The sequence below is a fragment of the Centroberyx gerrardi genome, chromosome 1 (assembly GCF_048128805.1).
Source record: "Centroberyx gerrardi isolate f3 chromosome 1, fCenGer3.hap1.cur.20231027, whole genome shotgun sequence".
Lineage (NCBI taxonomy): Eukaryota > Metazoa > Chordata > Actinopteri > Beryciformes > Berycidae > Centroberyx > Centroberyx gerrardi.
Window position 1 is genome coordinate 16,427,664 of NC_135997.1, and position 15,778 is coordinate 16,443,441.

Sequence of the window (15,778 nt, forward strand, 5' to 3'; positions counted from 1 at the left end):
TGTTACCATTGCTTTATGGACCATTAAGTCACAAACTCACAGGTAAGTGACAAAACATCAAAAACTGAAAAAATGAGTCCTTGTGTCAGTTGAGTTGATCTGACTAGTTATCAGAATGCTACTGTGGCCCATAACATTTGCAGAGAATGGAAAATGTTCTTGAGCATAACACATTAACAGTGTTTTTATCATTTTCAGTCATTGCACACATCTCTCTGGTCTTTTAATCAAACACAAGCACGTATTTTCTAGAATTTGTAATTCATACTTTATTTTCAAATTGTGCAAAAAATAGAGAATCCACCCTTTGCCTGTATAAAAACAATACAAACAGACAGTCAAAACAAATTCACACATTTTTAATTATAACCTCATGGCATAAAGGATGATTCAGAAAAAAACAAATTATAATATTTACAGTTTCCATAACTGTACAAAACCTTTAACATTTCCCTTAAGACTTCCCATATAGAACAGACCTAAATACCGAGCATAGCGACAGGACTGAGGTAGCATAAAAAAGAGATGAAGCTGAAACAAGCTTAAAAGGAAAGATTTTGAAGTTGTGCTATTTTTCTTGTCCAGGCATTTGTCACATTTTGGCGGCATGTCGTTACACTGAAAACACTCTGTTAGCATTGTTAGTATCGTCAAAGAAACTTCTGACTGCAAATTGGCAAGCCTGCTTTTGGCTAATGGTACTGTAATATATAATAATGAATTTGTATCTGGTGTAATGTAGGACCCCAACCCGCCCACCAACCCTACAGCAGAATTTTATTTACTTTATTTACAGTACCATTGGTTTAAGTGAGTGATGCTAAACATGCTAACATGACATTTCCCTGTGCATTTAAGTGCCAATACAGAAATATTTCAGAAACCAACATTAAGACAAGTGTATGGTGAAGAAAAAAAAAATAAAATTCAAAAGTCGATGCTTCAAGCTAAGTATTAAAAATAGGGTTGTACCAATGGCGTCAGCGCCTCAATCCAGTATAGTGATAGACATGTCAGGTCTCTGTCTCCTGCGCACACTGTGTATTATAAATCGTACATTTTAATATATCAATCGTTCCAAAGTGCATGAACTGCAACTTAAGCTTGCTTGATGAGAAACCTTGGCACATGCACTCGCACCTGAGAACACGGCCTACTCTCTATACAAAAAAATCTCTTTATACCTGAAACATTCGACACATTCATCTGTCTTAGGTGGGGACAAATTTAGCATTTTCCATATATCTTACTTAACCAAACACAGAGACAAGAGAAATTAGGGAATTAAAGGAAAGCACTAAGCATTAATAAATATAAATTGACATATGACTGCTAATCATTTTCAACATCTGTTATCTGTGATTGTCTTTGAATAGATCTGCGATTGCCACCATTTTGGAGGCCCATCTGCACCCACTATCATGTAATCCAAAGTGAACTGAGCAGTGTAACACCTTCACTAAATCACCTCCACATGTTTGGCACTGGACGCAATACCAGCCTTCTTAAGGGAAACATTATTTTCCCAGCAGCAGTGCCTGCCACCTGTACACTTCCATTTACCACACTATTTCATACCTTCCTGTGTCTGCCTGACTGGTTCTGGGTCTTTCCAGCCGGCGAAATATCCCTACTCATTGAAATACCATGGGCTGTCCGCTAAACTTATAAATATGATTTAGACTTAGATTTAGTTTCACAGTCTAAATCTTAAAGACTAGAAAAGCATAGAATTGCCAAATAAGCAGAGGAAGGCTATAAAATACAAAATTAGAATAGAATAATGTTAATATATGGTACTCCATTTTTAAAACAAACAAAATATCATATATATTCTGTACAAAATGATTAAATACAGTGTGATCAGTATACATTCCTGTGTATGAAGACCAATAATTTGATTTTATAATAAGAGCATCCATGTAAACATAATGATTTCTATAAAACATGTCTAATTCAAAACCTAGCTAATGTCAAGACACAGATTCAGCACCAGCTGTTCAAAGCATCTTAATATATCAAAACATTCTGTATTCACAGATTACATATGTCTAAAAAATATCCACATCTGGAGTTAAAAGCTGAGAAAAACGTAAAGGTCCATCATGGCTACTGTTTATTAACTAAGAGGGAAAAGTGTCCATCAATCCGCTGGGAAGCTGTGCTTCCCCTTATAGTAGGGCACAGAGAGAGAGACAGATGCGTAACCATGGTATCCAACCTGTGGGCACGTCCTGCTCTTCAAGAGCAGATGAGGAGACTCTGTCAGTCTTCGGACTAGCGAGCTGGAGACTCACTCCCTCACAGCAAAGACGCGGAAGGAGCCTCCCTCTGTGTTGCTCTTGCTGCAAAAGAAACAATACAGTAAGTTTATATTTAATGATCATGAGTAAAATAAAACCAGTCAACTCAAGAAAATACATTCTAATGCACAACATCTCTGTTAAAGTGTGGCTTTTGTGACTTGTTGGAAGTCTGTCGTTTATTGTGCTCCCATCCACACTAAAACTGTATGCAATCAAGGTGTTGACAAGAACATTGACTTAAAGCATCCACCAATGGCATGTTATATTATGTACTGTAGTCTGACCATCTACAGGCCCACAGCAGGGAAGATGGGCTGGGGATATTGGGAAACATGACTCAAACACTGGCTCATTGTTGCTATATTACTGGCTCTGACCTTTCCAGCTACCACTACTCACTCTTTTTTTTTTTAAACTTGATGACTTTGTTATTAGTTCATTAGGGGAGAGACCTTGAAGCTCTGCCATCATCACTAATCATGATAGGCCAGTCCCATTGGTATCAGACCACAGATAATTATCTATATAGGGAAGCACTGACTAAGTGGCTGACAGCATTTCCATCCTCGAGTAATTGGATAGGCTGTGATTACAGCAACAGAAGCCAGTCCAAACTGCCCACCCTGCCACCCCCACTTGATGTTGGCATATGCCACGGACTCAGCTCTCTCTCAACTGTCACTATTGACCTCCTATCCGAATGCCCCGAGCGGGCCTCAGGAGTTCTGCATTAGATTTCACAGTACTCAAACTCAGATTATTTTGGCCATTCAGCACTTTGCACACTCCATTGAAATGCCTGGGTAAAGTAAGCAAAGATCCCATGTGTGGCCCATCCACAGACCAAACCACACCATTACTCTTACAACCCTACATGCCAATGGATTTGGCCACAAGGGCTTCCTTGCCTAAGCCAGCCTACTAGACCAGGCCACAGACATGAGGATGATGTGAGAAACATGGTGTGCATGGCAGGCACCCACTACATGGAGTATTATAGGAGAAATAAATCAAGGGTATGGCAATCAAAAGACTGCTCTCACAGTCATACAGTTGTACTTTCGCTTCCATTGTCTATTTCACTTTTAAGACTTTAAAAGCTTCATTTTTATTTATTTTATTTTAGTTGTGTCAAGTTGGGACCTCTGTTAATCTGATGCAACTCTGATGCAATCCTTTTACTACACTCCCACAGGCCAAAAATGAAAACCGGAGCTGTATCATCACTGAGTTGAAGATCCATCATTTAAATGCTTACTCAACAATGTATCAAGCCTACTTGTCCTACATCTGTTTTACAGGCAAATATGTCAAATACAACAGTGAAGAGAAATATTATCTTCTATCTACAAATGATATAACCAACAACATGAAACACAGGTTTTAAAATTGATTTTGAGTAGATTTTCCTTTCAAGTGGTACCTTTCAGACTGGATGCCATTTTTCAGGACTCCAACATAGTTCTTTTTCTTGTCCAGTGAAATAACGTCCACATAGCCTCCATCCGCTTTGATCACCCCTGCATGGATGGCTGCTTTACAAATACTGGAGCTCTGTGGGAGAGGGGGGGGGGAGCAGTGAAGTGGAGAGAGAAGACTATAAGAATATGGCAAAACATCTTTTTCATTATATTCAAATCTTATTTGTAATTCTTCTATTATCAACTACAGTACAAAATATACTGCAGATACACACACACATGCTGGCACAGACACAGACACAAATATAGACAGACAGACAGACAGACAGACACACACACACACACACACACACACATAACATAAGCAGTTGTTCCACAGTCTGAGCCAGAAGCCTGGCTCCAGCACAACAGACCATAAGCTCTTATCAACAGTCTGGAGCAGCATCATTCATTTTTCTAGTCTAAACACAGATCACACTGCTCATACACTCCGCCCCACCAACCACACTAACCACACAGCTTATCTCTGATGTCTGACCAACATCCAACTTCTACAGAGTTGTAGAAGAACATCTGGGTGCGTGCAATTGCCGCATACACCCCTGGGCATATTTCCCATGAGCCAAATTGCTCCTTGACGATGTTGTGATTGTGAGTATGTAACTGTTAAAGTGACTTTCTGGAGATCTCTGGGAAGCTCTGATCTGTGGCCAGTTGGACATCTAGTGTCAGCAATTTCATCCAAGGTGAAACTCCATTAAACATCGACCTCGTGTGACCGCACCAGTTGGCAACTCCAAACTGAGCCACAAGAGACCACAATTAGTCCATGTGAATACGCACGCATCGTGCATCTGATAACTTCAGTCTGGAGGGTACTTTACACCGACTAATCCACTTTGAACATGGCTTAGGTGACATTGGAGCAATGATGCAGAAACCAGTCGTGAAATCCTTCCCCTCTCTCTGCTCTAGCTCTGGGCCACAGGCACCCCGGTCTGAGCGAGCCAAGGGAAAGCACCCATGAGTGGTCAGACCCCGCACTTGGAGACACATTACTGGCAACCATCGGCTCGCCTCGCCATTTCTCCCATTCTCCACGAGTCATGTTCACATTGTAGTTCAAAGGCTATCTGTGGCTGCCTCGCATCACAGCCTGCCCGGTCTCCTAAGAGCTCCGCAGGGCACAGACTGCACTAATCTCTCCAACATAAATCATGTCGCAGATCCAGATATCACTCTCTAGAAAGCCAATACACTGATGCCTTTCTGTCTGAACTACTAAGATGAGACCGAAGTGGATGGCCTCTATCAAGATGACCTCTGACCTTTGGAGTGTGGTCAGTGATCAGTACCATGTAAAGGCTCATTCTGAACATACTCAGTGTGGAGACAGCACAGTACTTACATCTGTGTAGAAGTTGTTCCCAACCACAGGTGACCAGTAAGAAGGCTGATTCTTGCAGTTGTTTGGACAGAAGACTCTGAAGAAAACATTGGACATTAGTATGAATTTGCAGAAATAATTAAAAGGTCATATTAATGGCAAATAGGTTATGTTTTTCATAGCTGTTTTTTACTTTAATGGTTGCATGCGTAGATTCCAGTGATTTTATAGTGTAAATGCTTTAAAATATTTAATTCATATATATATATATATATATACATATGTATATATACATATATATATATGCTATAAGACAGTCTTACAAAGCAAAACCTTTGATTATCTAATTATTACATGCTGTAGTGAGAGATAACATGGTGGATGGGAAAAGGCACCTTGGGCAGTTGGTAGAGGGCTTTTTGAAAGGGCAGATTTCAGCCACTGTGGTATAGCAGTCAGCAGACAATTCTGTTACAGAGAGAGGACACTTAATACATTTTTGACTGAAGCTATATACTGTCTGTGAATCCACATACATTTGAAGTATCCATGCTCTAGTTAATTTCGACAAACAGTGCTTCACTTACCTTCCACTTTGGCCACCACAAATGCGTTGCTCGCTTTATATTTACTGTAAAAGACATCACAGTAATTAGGACTCAGGAAACCATTGGTTTTCAAGAAATCCACAATTGCACAAAACATGAACGATGGTTTCAGGGAAATGTGTATTTCATCAGCATTGGTTCAGTAAATGTGATTTCAACATAGGTGACTAACTGAGACCAAACATCTACCTGAAAGATTCAATGCCATTTTTTGTGGCTTTGACAAAGAATGGAAACTTGTCCTTTCTTGTGATGTCGACCAAACCCCCGTTGTTATCGATGACGCCAAAATGTATAGCAGCACGGCAAATACTTGATTGCTGAAACAATAAAAAATGAATAGTTAGAAACGTGTATTTATAAATAATTGTATGGTGTAAGATGTTTGATTCACGTTGGACAGACTCACCACATCGTAAAAGAGAGTTCCCCATACTTTTCCTTTCTTATTCAGGCAGTTAGCAGGACAATAATATCTGCAGTTGGAGAATGAGTTGGAGACATGAGTGAGTGAGTTGATTCTGGATAGGAAGTGTGTGGACACTGGACTAAGAATGAATAGACACAAGAACATAATGTACATAGAAACTGAATAAAGAACCGTTGTTAAAATAACCTTACCTGTTGCAGGTTGCTCCTCTGCACTTATCTCGCACTCTAGTCTCACACTTAATGTTCTGAGCTGTAAGACAAAAAGCAAAGAAATCAAAACATTTAACAGCATTAGTGCAAAACAGGCAAAAATAAAAAAAAGACTAAGGCAAATAAGGAAGTTTGGGGTTATTTGTGAGAATCCCTGTAGCTACCCAGGAAGGTGTTGCTGGGAGTCTTGGGGGTAGAGGGTCTGGAAGTGGTGGGTTTAGGAGTGGAGGGCCTGGACGCCGGTTTCTTCGGGGTGGAGGGCTTGGGTTTGGGGGCTGGCTTGGTGGTAGTGCGAGGCGGCAGCGGAACCTGAGGCTTCTCCACCTCATTCATATCCTCTGTCTCTGTGCGCTGAGAGTCTATAGAGGAAAAACAGAGGGGGTTCGGGTCAGTAATATGCCCCGCCAAAAAGGAAAATCTCACACCTATGTCTCGATGTTAGTGTCTTTGAATGAAAACCATATGGGTTTGCTCACCCTTGTAGCAGAGGTTATTCCTGCAACCCCCTCCGTAGCTGGGAGGGCACTGGGAACAAGGGCGGCCATGTTGGTATGGGGCCTCACCGATCCAGTTGCCCCTGCACAAGATCACAATTGACAGCTTGACCGGGTGGATATTAATCATCATTCAAGCGTCACTGCGCTCATGGCCTTGCAATTGCTCCAGCACCCTTTGCATATGAACAACACTCTTAATAGCCATTAGTCCCACAAACTAATAAAACCACTCCCTGTTGTCTCTCCGGCTATTAAATCCTGAGGGCCATCTGGAAAACAAGGGCCTGCTCAGCTCCTATTTTTCTTTCCCCTTCCTTCATTATTTTTCTATTCTGACTTCTTGTGGAATTTTAATGGCCCCAATATGTCATACATACTTCTTAGACAAACACTTGAACAGGAACACTGGACAGGCAAAAATCAACCCCCCCACCACATATCTGCACTAATGCTATATTAGGTACCCACACACTGTAGCATATGTCAATACTGTAAGGAGAGAGAATGTAAACAAGAATCAAGAGACCGGAGATGTTGTTCAATGGTGGAATGTGGGAGAAATATCGATCTTACTTGGGGGAGTAGTTGCACACAAGGTAAACGGCATTCTCCCATACGTCTCCCCACACATTCATCCTTGAGCACACGTGCACAGCACAGCCCACTCGACTAGTGGTTGCCCAGACCAGCTGTAAAGGGGAAAGTTAAAAAAAAAATGGCCAGTGTTAGCACAAAATAAAATTGCTGAATGAGGTGGTTCTGCATGTCTGTGAGAAAAGCAGTCAGAAAAGAGTAGGAAGCACCATAAACTACAGACCTTTCACCCTGATCTTCTTGCCTCACCTCTCTCAACCCCCATAGATCTATCTATCTGTCTGTCTTTTCAGAGGAAGCATATCCCAAACTGGAATGGCAGTCAGATTAATGGGGACACAGGGGCTTCTGGTAGTGTCTGGTCTTTCATTCTGCCCCAGTCCGAGATGCACATCAGAACAGTGTGAACAGTTTGCTTTCTGTGACACCACGATGATCACTCCCTTTTACTCAGAAATGCGAATGGAAAGAAATGGCAGTTTTTAAGATCTTAGATCAAACAAAGGGAAGTCTGGGTAAGCCCAACACTGTCCTCCGTCAAATAAAAAGCCTTATTAAATGAAAAGCTACTCCAGTGATGTTGGTGATACAGATGAATAATGTGCCATCCAACACCTAATATAACACAGCATGTTCCAAAACTCCTCCTCACTTTCCTCCCAACTCTCAAACATCCATTCTCTCCCTTCTCAGGAATGTTCATCTCTTTCCTGGGACAGTGAGAGGCCACTGGAAGCAATGAGTCAGCACAGGCAGCACTCTGATGTGTGTTGAGTGCTGGTAGTAAAGCTCAATGTAATGTCTAACTCCAAAGGGTCTCGCCTATCCCTGCAGAGGTAGTTGGGGAGTGCGACTGACCGGACCACAGATACATTAGTATCTCCAGTAAACGAAAGAGAAGCGAGGTGATGATGCTCAGGTCTGGCATCGTCCCCTTCTTTGCAGCATCTTCAAAGGAATCCAGGTCAAGCAGTGAGATGTCTGGTGTGTCTGGAAATGACTACCAGATGCCAGTGATCGGGTTTCAGGGTGAAGGCAGAGGGAGGAGTAGGGTTGTTTTCACAAACTCATCCCAGCTACAAAGTAAAGTCTATGGGAAGAAGAGGCCAGTTCTTCCGATTTGTCCCCATTTCTTCTTAACGTGTTTCTCCCCCTCCGCTCCTCTAATCCCCTCTCTGTCGTTCCCTCCCTTGTGTTTCCATTACCCTCCTCTCCTTTTCTGTTCATCCCTCTCTGTCCATCTCACTCTTGTCATCCCGGTTTTCACTTTCTCTACCAGTTACAATTTCTGTGCCTGTCATTTAACCCCCCTGTCCCTCCACCACTGTGGCCCCAGTGCAATCACAATCTAGGGTCTGCTCACTGCTGTGTGACATCATGCACCAAAAGGAGAGGCTGCACCGCACATGTTGTTTTCAAATAGCACCCAGCAACACCTGTGACGTGACATATGTTCTGCATTACAGGTGAGGAGAAAACACATGACCTGATACTGCACAGACTCTGTTATAGATATAGTTGAAATTATATGGTTCAAAGGGAACTTGAAAAATACAATTCAAGGTAAAATTAGACCCACATGGGAGCCACACTTCCCTTCTGCTGACAGATAACTGACCAGGTTAAGAGTAAGCTCATAACTCAATCATTAGCAGTTCTTTGATCCTGTTTTGTTCTCTTTGTAAAAAAATCTCTCCTGAGCTCCATTACTTTATTTTCACTGACTCTCCTCCTTTAATGTTGTCTCACCTGGGTGTAATGGGTGCACATGGGTCCTGAGCAGCGGTCTGGACACCAGGGGTTGCACTCATGAGAGTAGGGATAGGTGTAGTCTTTCACCTCATCATACCAGGCCTGGACATGGTAGGAAGGGGAGCGGTATCTGTAAGGCGCATGCCCACACACACGCACACACACACACACACACACATACACAGAGACAAACAGTAGACTCAGTCTCAGGCCGACCAGGTACCAGGGGCAAAAGGGAAATAGGGAGGGAGCTGCCAGGTGCTTTGGCTGGACTTGAGACACACTGCACGAGCCTCCCTGCTCCTCCCCTTCCCTCAGGCCTCAAATGATGAGTCTGGTTTTGACCTGGCACACAAAACGGCAGCCTGTTCCCCTCCATAACAGGGGAAATCAAATCAGGCTGAAAAAAAAACACACACACAGCAAACCTAAACATGGCTCCGCAGCCTGACAAATCAATTCTAGCCCTTATTGTAAACATCTCTTTTTACGGTATTGAAAAGTGCTGAGCTTCTAAATGGGCAGTCGAGGGGAGAGTAGGAAAAAAAGGAATCCATGTCGGGGCTGCTGGCATAGGAAAAGAGAGGGAGAGAGGGAGGGAGGGAGGGAGGGAGGGATGGGGCTGTGAGAATGAGGGCAGATTCCTGGAAGGGCACCTGCTGAGGTAGGCACACGCCGTCATACACAGAGTCCTACTGTCAGACAGCGGTGTCCAGTATCTACTCCAATACACACACACACACACACACACATACACTTATTCACACATAGACCAACCTTGACAGACTTGCACAGACTAGAACTCCCCACTGCATGCACCTCACAGATAGAACAGCTGACCAACGGTGTGTTAGTGCACCTCACCTGCCCCAGTGCACGGCCAGGTTCTGCCCAATAGACATGAGCAGGTCCTGAGGTCCGTGGTCCCACTGACACTGCTCCCCCCAGTGAGTGGCAGACCGTTCCAACTCATCGTCCCATGCCTGGACACATAACAAAACAACACAACGTCTCACACACATCATCCAGGATATCAAAAGGAATTCACTTATAAGGTAAAAACAGATATTGGATATGCTTCACATTTCAGTATTCACCTGCCTGTTGGTTTGAGATTATGCACGGCCTTATGCAGCTGTATAATCCACAACTTGTTCTGACTCAGTAGCTACCTAACCGCAACCTGTTCAAGGCCTCCGCTCCTGCGCTGCCTTCCCAAGGAGTTGAAACTGAGCTGGATACAAGTACAACATTAACTTTAGACGGGGGGACATTTGAGTGGAGCAGCTGGCGCCTGGCCCTGGTCCACTACAAATCTCCAGCAATCACAGCTGAATTATCCACATTTCCTGAGTGGGTTTCTTTACAGTTGTGGAGAGGAGGGTGGAAAGAGGAGATGACACCTGACTCTCACCACGTAGGGATGAGAAGGAGGGGGGGAGGGGGCGCTACGGAGGGAGGATTCAGTACAGCATGGCCCCTCACAGGACATCACCTCAGTAAATTTCCAGCCCTTTGGTGGTCGCTAAAGCATGCACACATACACTCGCACAGACACCAGCGCAACCCCAAGCACACACACACAGCTTGTTCCCTGAGATTTATAGGCAGAGTAAAACTTCAGACACTTTCCTCCCCAGTTCTTCCACCACTGCCCCTCTCAACTTTTTGGACCCAGTGCTTTTCAGCATCCCTCTCTGTGTCTCAAAGATAATCCCCTTTCCTACTTCACCCATTAATGTGCCACGTAGTCCTATAATTTTCCTTGTCTGGTCTTATTCCTCCTGTCCTCCTTTGACCCAGCCCTCCTCTCCTCCCTCCCTTGCTCTCTTCTCCAGCGCTGCGCTGCTTGCAGGTAGGATCGAGTCAGCGTTATTATCCTCCCTTGTAAAAGAGCAAGCAGCACAGCAGGCTGGCAATAGCTCGCCATCATGAGATCATGTTTCCAGCAGAGAGAAATGTTGTTTTATTAAAGCAGCACCCCTCATTTAGGTAGAATATCAAACATCGAACCCTCATTTTGGGTTCAATGTTGCTGACACATTAAAATAAATTCAGACCTTCAGTGAGGTGTAGCAAAAGACTGATGCTAATATGTCCTAATTATATTTATTGTACATATTTTACTATTTTTGTATTTTCTACTGTATTGCATGTTTATTGTGTAACCCCTGCTGCAATTTCTTGGTCAGGTCTCCCTTGGAAAAGAGATTTTGAATCTCAATGGGACTTCCTGGTAAAATAAAGGCTAAATAAATAAATAAAATAAGGTAACAGGGGTAGAGGGGCATGTCTCACCATGTACTCCATGTTGGAGGCAGTGGGGTAGACTCCTCCCCTCAGCTTGTTGTGCAGCTGGAGGATCTCCTCGCGGTCCGACCAACGGATGGCACGTCGGGTCCTACTGCCTGTTGTGTTGCTGTTGCTGTTGCTGTTGCTGGTGCTGTTCTGGTCCGCTTCCTCCTGGTAGCGGCTCAGCAGCTGCCTGAGCTCTTTGGAGTCAGGCAGCAAGAGAGCCGCCGAGTCTCTGGCACACAACAGCAGGAGAGACAGGGAGAGGGAGAGGGAGAGGGAGAGGACAGGGAGCCAGGCCATGGCAGCAGAGGTCATCTTGACACTTTGGCTGTCTGGATGTCGGGACGGGACTTTCAGACTGCAGTACACAGTAGTTTCGTGTGAATGCTGCTGCTGCTGCTCAGTGCCCCAGACACAACCTGCAGGGAGGAAACATTCTGTGAGTTTTCCCTCACTGTGTGAGCCAACAAGGCAGAGCACAGATTTTAACACATGGCCAAACAGATCACTAAGCTAACGTCGGAAGTACTTGCTCAAACATCATACTCAATTTAGTGCACACACACATGCACAAGCATGCATAGACATGTGCAATTTCATACACACTTTGTACAAAGCATGGGACAGCAATAATTTCCATCAATGGCTGTCACCTGCCTCTCTCATTTGTATTTCCAGAGTGAGAATCATAACAAATACAGTCTCTGCACTGACACAGCATAGAACCTCACTGAATTAAATCTAACAACACATTATTATCATGACATGCATAGCAAGACTGTGCAACTTTTAATGAGCCATTCTCTAATTTTGAACTCAAATGAGATTAGCTTCACAGCTCTTCCAATTAACACCAAATAACACAATGGTGGCACGATTAACCCACCAGTTTTATCCCATATCCGAAAGATAAACTCTGTCTCAAAGGATTTGAACAATCAGGCAAAGGCTCAGTTTATTCACCCCTCTGTATCTGGTTATCATCATTTTAGTCAAAGCCTTTTAAAGAGCCTTGCTGCACAGTAATAATATAGCTATTACCATGGGACCATAATGCTCCCAAAGAATAACTAATTAAAATCTGCCATAGACAACTGAACTCCATTATTAATGCCTAGTTACTGGCTCACAAAGAAAAACTCTATATTGTATTAATGAAATGCAAATTCTGTCTGTATTCAGGCCTTTTGAGGCATATGACCAGCTGGTAAAATATAGCATTGACTTTGCTTAGGACTTGTTGCAGCATAGCTAAGATACTGAGAAATACTGTCCAGCTCTTCCTGACAACACCTTCATCATCATCTATAAAGACTCTCTCTGATTATTTCCTGACAAAGCTGGGCAGCAGGGGGGGTAGTGAGGAGGATCTGGGTTCAAGCCCTTGTGTCGGCAAGCGCTCACCCTGCTGAACTGTCTTTGAGCAAGACACTGCATTCCTAACACATCCAGGCGCACTGGGCCTATTCTGACCTCTGACCTCTCTTTGGAGGGGGCAAGCAAAAAGAGGATTCCCTTACAGAACAGAGATCAATCAAATATCACATTATTAATAAAATCATCAACAACAAAATTACAAAGTTAAGAACATAGCATCGATTAGTGCTGAAACGATTAGTCGATCGACAGACAATTAATCGATTAAAATTTTGATAATTGATTATGGGTTTTAGTCATTTATCAAGTAAAAATACCAAACATTTGCTGGTTACAGCTTCACAAATGCTAAGATTTGCTTGTTTTTCTCTGTTTCATACCATTAAAAATGAATACCTTGGGGGTTTTTTGGCTCCTGGTCAGACTAAGTAAGTAATTTTAAGACATCACTCTGGGCTCTGGTAATTTGTGATGGGCATTTGTCATTTTTCTGATTTGACATGTTATAGTTTAAATGATTAATAAATTAATTGAAAATATAATCAATAGATTAGTATCGACAGAGAGAAGAGAGAGGAAGGCAGAGAAGAGAAGCAGCCGGTCAATGAGATCAGAGAAGAAAGAATAAACCAAGTCCTAGCACTGGTTGCTCTCCTTGAATCCCTTCACCTCTCTCCCTCTGGCTGAGAAGGCGGCTTGAGGTCTGGCTCCGGCTCTGTGTCAACACGCTGTGCCAGCTCTGGGCACAGGGAGCCAGCCGGCAGCTGAGGCACCACACCCTGCTCCCTGTGCCCCTTTTCACACTCAACCTCTACCGCTTTTTTCTGTCTGGGCCCTTCTCATTGCTCTCATGAATTTTATACCAGAGTGGCAGACGGAGCAGAAGACACGGACACACACACATAATGCACGTGCACATGTTGCCCTGCCCATGAGAACAGAGTCCTTCTTGCCACAGCTGGACTCCCATCTAGATCTGATGGCTGAAGAGAGACTGACCTCCAGTAGTCCCAAAGACACCACAAGGTGGCATGTAAACACAACTCCTGTCACACAATATATTCTGACTTTAACATACATAATGTTTACATGCCAATGAGCACTTTAAGAAATTGGCATTAAGCCAAGGATCCTGATCTGAAAGGATTTTGCCCCAAGCACCTTCAGGCATGTAGATTTTTTAATTTTATTTGAAATATGGCTTATTGCACATACAGTTTATTTAGAATCTAGCAGGTACATTTTGAAATACTTACCTGCTTTGCTGGCTAGCTTATTAGGTGTATATTTTCCATTATGGTAACACTGGACTCCCATTGATATTTTCCCCACTGAGGCATGATTGCAGACTCACAATGAATGGCAGTGTCTTGCCAACAGCTTCTTTTACTATGGCATGGTTTGTAATCCACTATTTAAGTATCTAAATTGTTCTTCTCATAAAAGAGGAGGGGAAGTTGACTTGCTTGTAAATGAAAGATGGCAGGTTTAGCCTCATTCACACATAACACTCTCTCTCTCTCTCTCTCTCTCTCTCTCTCTCTCTCTCTCTCTCTCTCTCTCTCTCTCTCTCCCTCTCTCTCTCTCTCTGAGGGTGTGTGGAGGCCAACAATGCAATGTTAGCAACACCAACCAAGAGCACAGCTTATCGCATCACCATCTTATCATTTTTGCTGCAGTTTCATGAGAGAAATACTCAAAAACCCCATTCAGCACAGCACAACAGAATACTATATCACATTCAAAACTGTGTTATGTGTGTTATCTTTCTTACCTCTATCTCAGCCCTGCAAGTATCCAGTTGCTTGGGTATTTCGGCGCACCAAGTGTCCTCCTCTGGTCCGCTGGTAAAGGTATATTCCCTTGTGTGAGGATCTGGCTGCTGCTGCTGAGCTGTTCTGCCTGTTGGCGGTGTTCCTGAAGGGCAAAGGAACTCTGTAACTTCTGAGCGCCTTGGAGAGCCTTATATAGCGAAGGAGACCCCCTCAGGAAGAGAGAGAGAAAAAAAAATAAAACTTACTCAGTCTCCTCTCACTCCCCCACTCGCCAGCCTCCCTAAAGTAGGCTATGTTCTTGGCAAACAGCAGGCAGCTCTCTGACGAGTAATGTCGGCAGGAAAACACAAATAACGTAAATCACCGGGCTGTGTCATACGAGTCAGCAGCGCGCGCGGTGATTTCTGCTCTGAATCACGTTTGGGTGACTTTTATTAGGCTACTCTGACGTGTATCTAAAGAGCCAGATAGGACACACTTACAGTAAATACAGTAACAATCGTGTAAGTGGGGCAGTAGTGAACCCCTCAACCGGAGGACCGGGTTCAAGCCCCCCCGCATCGACGAGCATCCGCCCTGCTGAAGTGTCCTTGAGCAACACACTGAAGCCCCAGCAGCTCCTGGAGCGATGCTACTTTCCCTACAGGGATCAATAAAGAACCACGATTGCTATTAAAGTTGACTACGTTTTTTATTGATCCCTTAGGCTGCAATAAAACACACTGAATGATGGGAATAATCTGCAGTTTAATTCAGTAAAAGAAACATGACAGCAATAGATTTTAAAGGACTGAAAATTGATTGTATGTTTTATTAGAACTGTCTACATTTGATATAATGGCTTTTGCATCTACAGTATAGTCTACCTGGGATCACTTGCATGGGTTATTCCAGGGGGTCTAGAGGAAAATTTGAATAGTTTAAGTTCATGGTGATTTCATTCATTAGTATTCATTAGATATTAATTCATTAGATTCATTAGATAGTCCAATAAGAGAATGTATAATAATGACTATTCTGACCAGATTCACTCTTCCCACTGTTATCACCCCACTGACACTATAGACAAAGGGGTATCAAACACCATAACCTGCACACTCTCGGCCCTCTATGGAACCTGGTTT

The 15,778-nt window shown here is 43.3% G+C and overlaps 1 protein-coding gene across 1 annotated transcript; it reads right to left on the minus strand.

Annotated features, from left to right (window-relative positions):
• Positions 1 to 295: 295 nt before the first annotated feature.
• crispld2 (cysteine-rich secretory protein LCCL domain containing 2) lies at positions 296 to 14,791 on the minus strand. The gene is made up of 15 exons (XM_071905341.2): positions 14,654 to 14,791; positions 11,506 to 11,921; positions 10,072 to 10,190; positions 9,205 to 9,337; positions 7,435 to 7,550; positions 6,841 to 6,941; positions 6,529 to 6,723; positions 6,344 to 6,404; positions 6,132 to 6,198; positions 5,912 to 6,042; positions 5,702 to 5,745; positions 5,510 to 5,582; positions 5,136 to 5,211; positions 3,730 to 3,860; positions 296 to 2,345 (listed from the first exon to the last, which is right to left on the minus strand). Exons 2-15 carry the CDS (start codon positions 11,815 to 11,817, stop codon positions 2,294 to 2,296), a joined length of 1,611 nt encoding a protein of 536 aa, XP_071761442.2. The 5' UTR covers positions 11,818 to 11,921; positions 14,654 to 14,791; the 3' UTR covers positions 296 to 2,293.
• Positions 14,792 to 15,778: the final 987 nt, after the last annotated feature.

Excerpts from the sequence above, each read along its gene's own strand:
- crispld2 (XM_071905341.2), bottom strand. The coding sequence starts at position 11,817 with ATGACCTCTGCTGCCATGGCCTGGCTCCCTGTCCTCTCCCTCTCCCTC. Across the intron at positions 7,551-9,204 it reads TGTGCACCCATTACACCCAG|CTGGTCTGGGCAACCACTAG; the intron begins GTGAGACAACAT and ends TCCCCTTTACAG. Across the intron at positions 6,199-6,343 it reads AGAGGAGCAACCTGCAACAG|ATATTATTGTCCTGCTAACT; the intron begins GTAAGGTTATTT and ends CTCCAACTGCAG.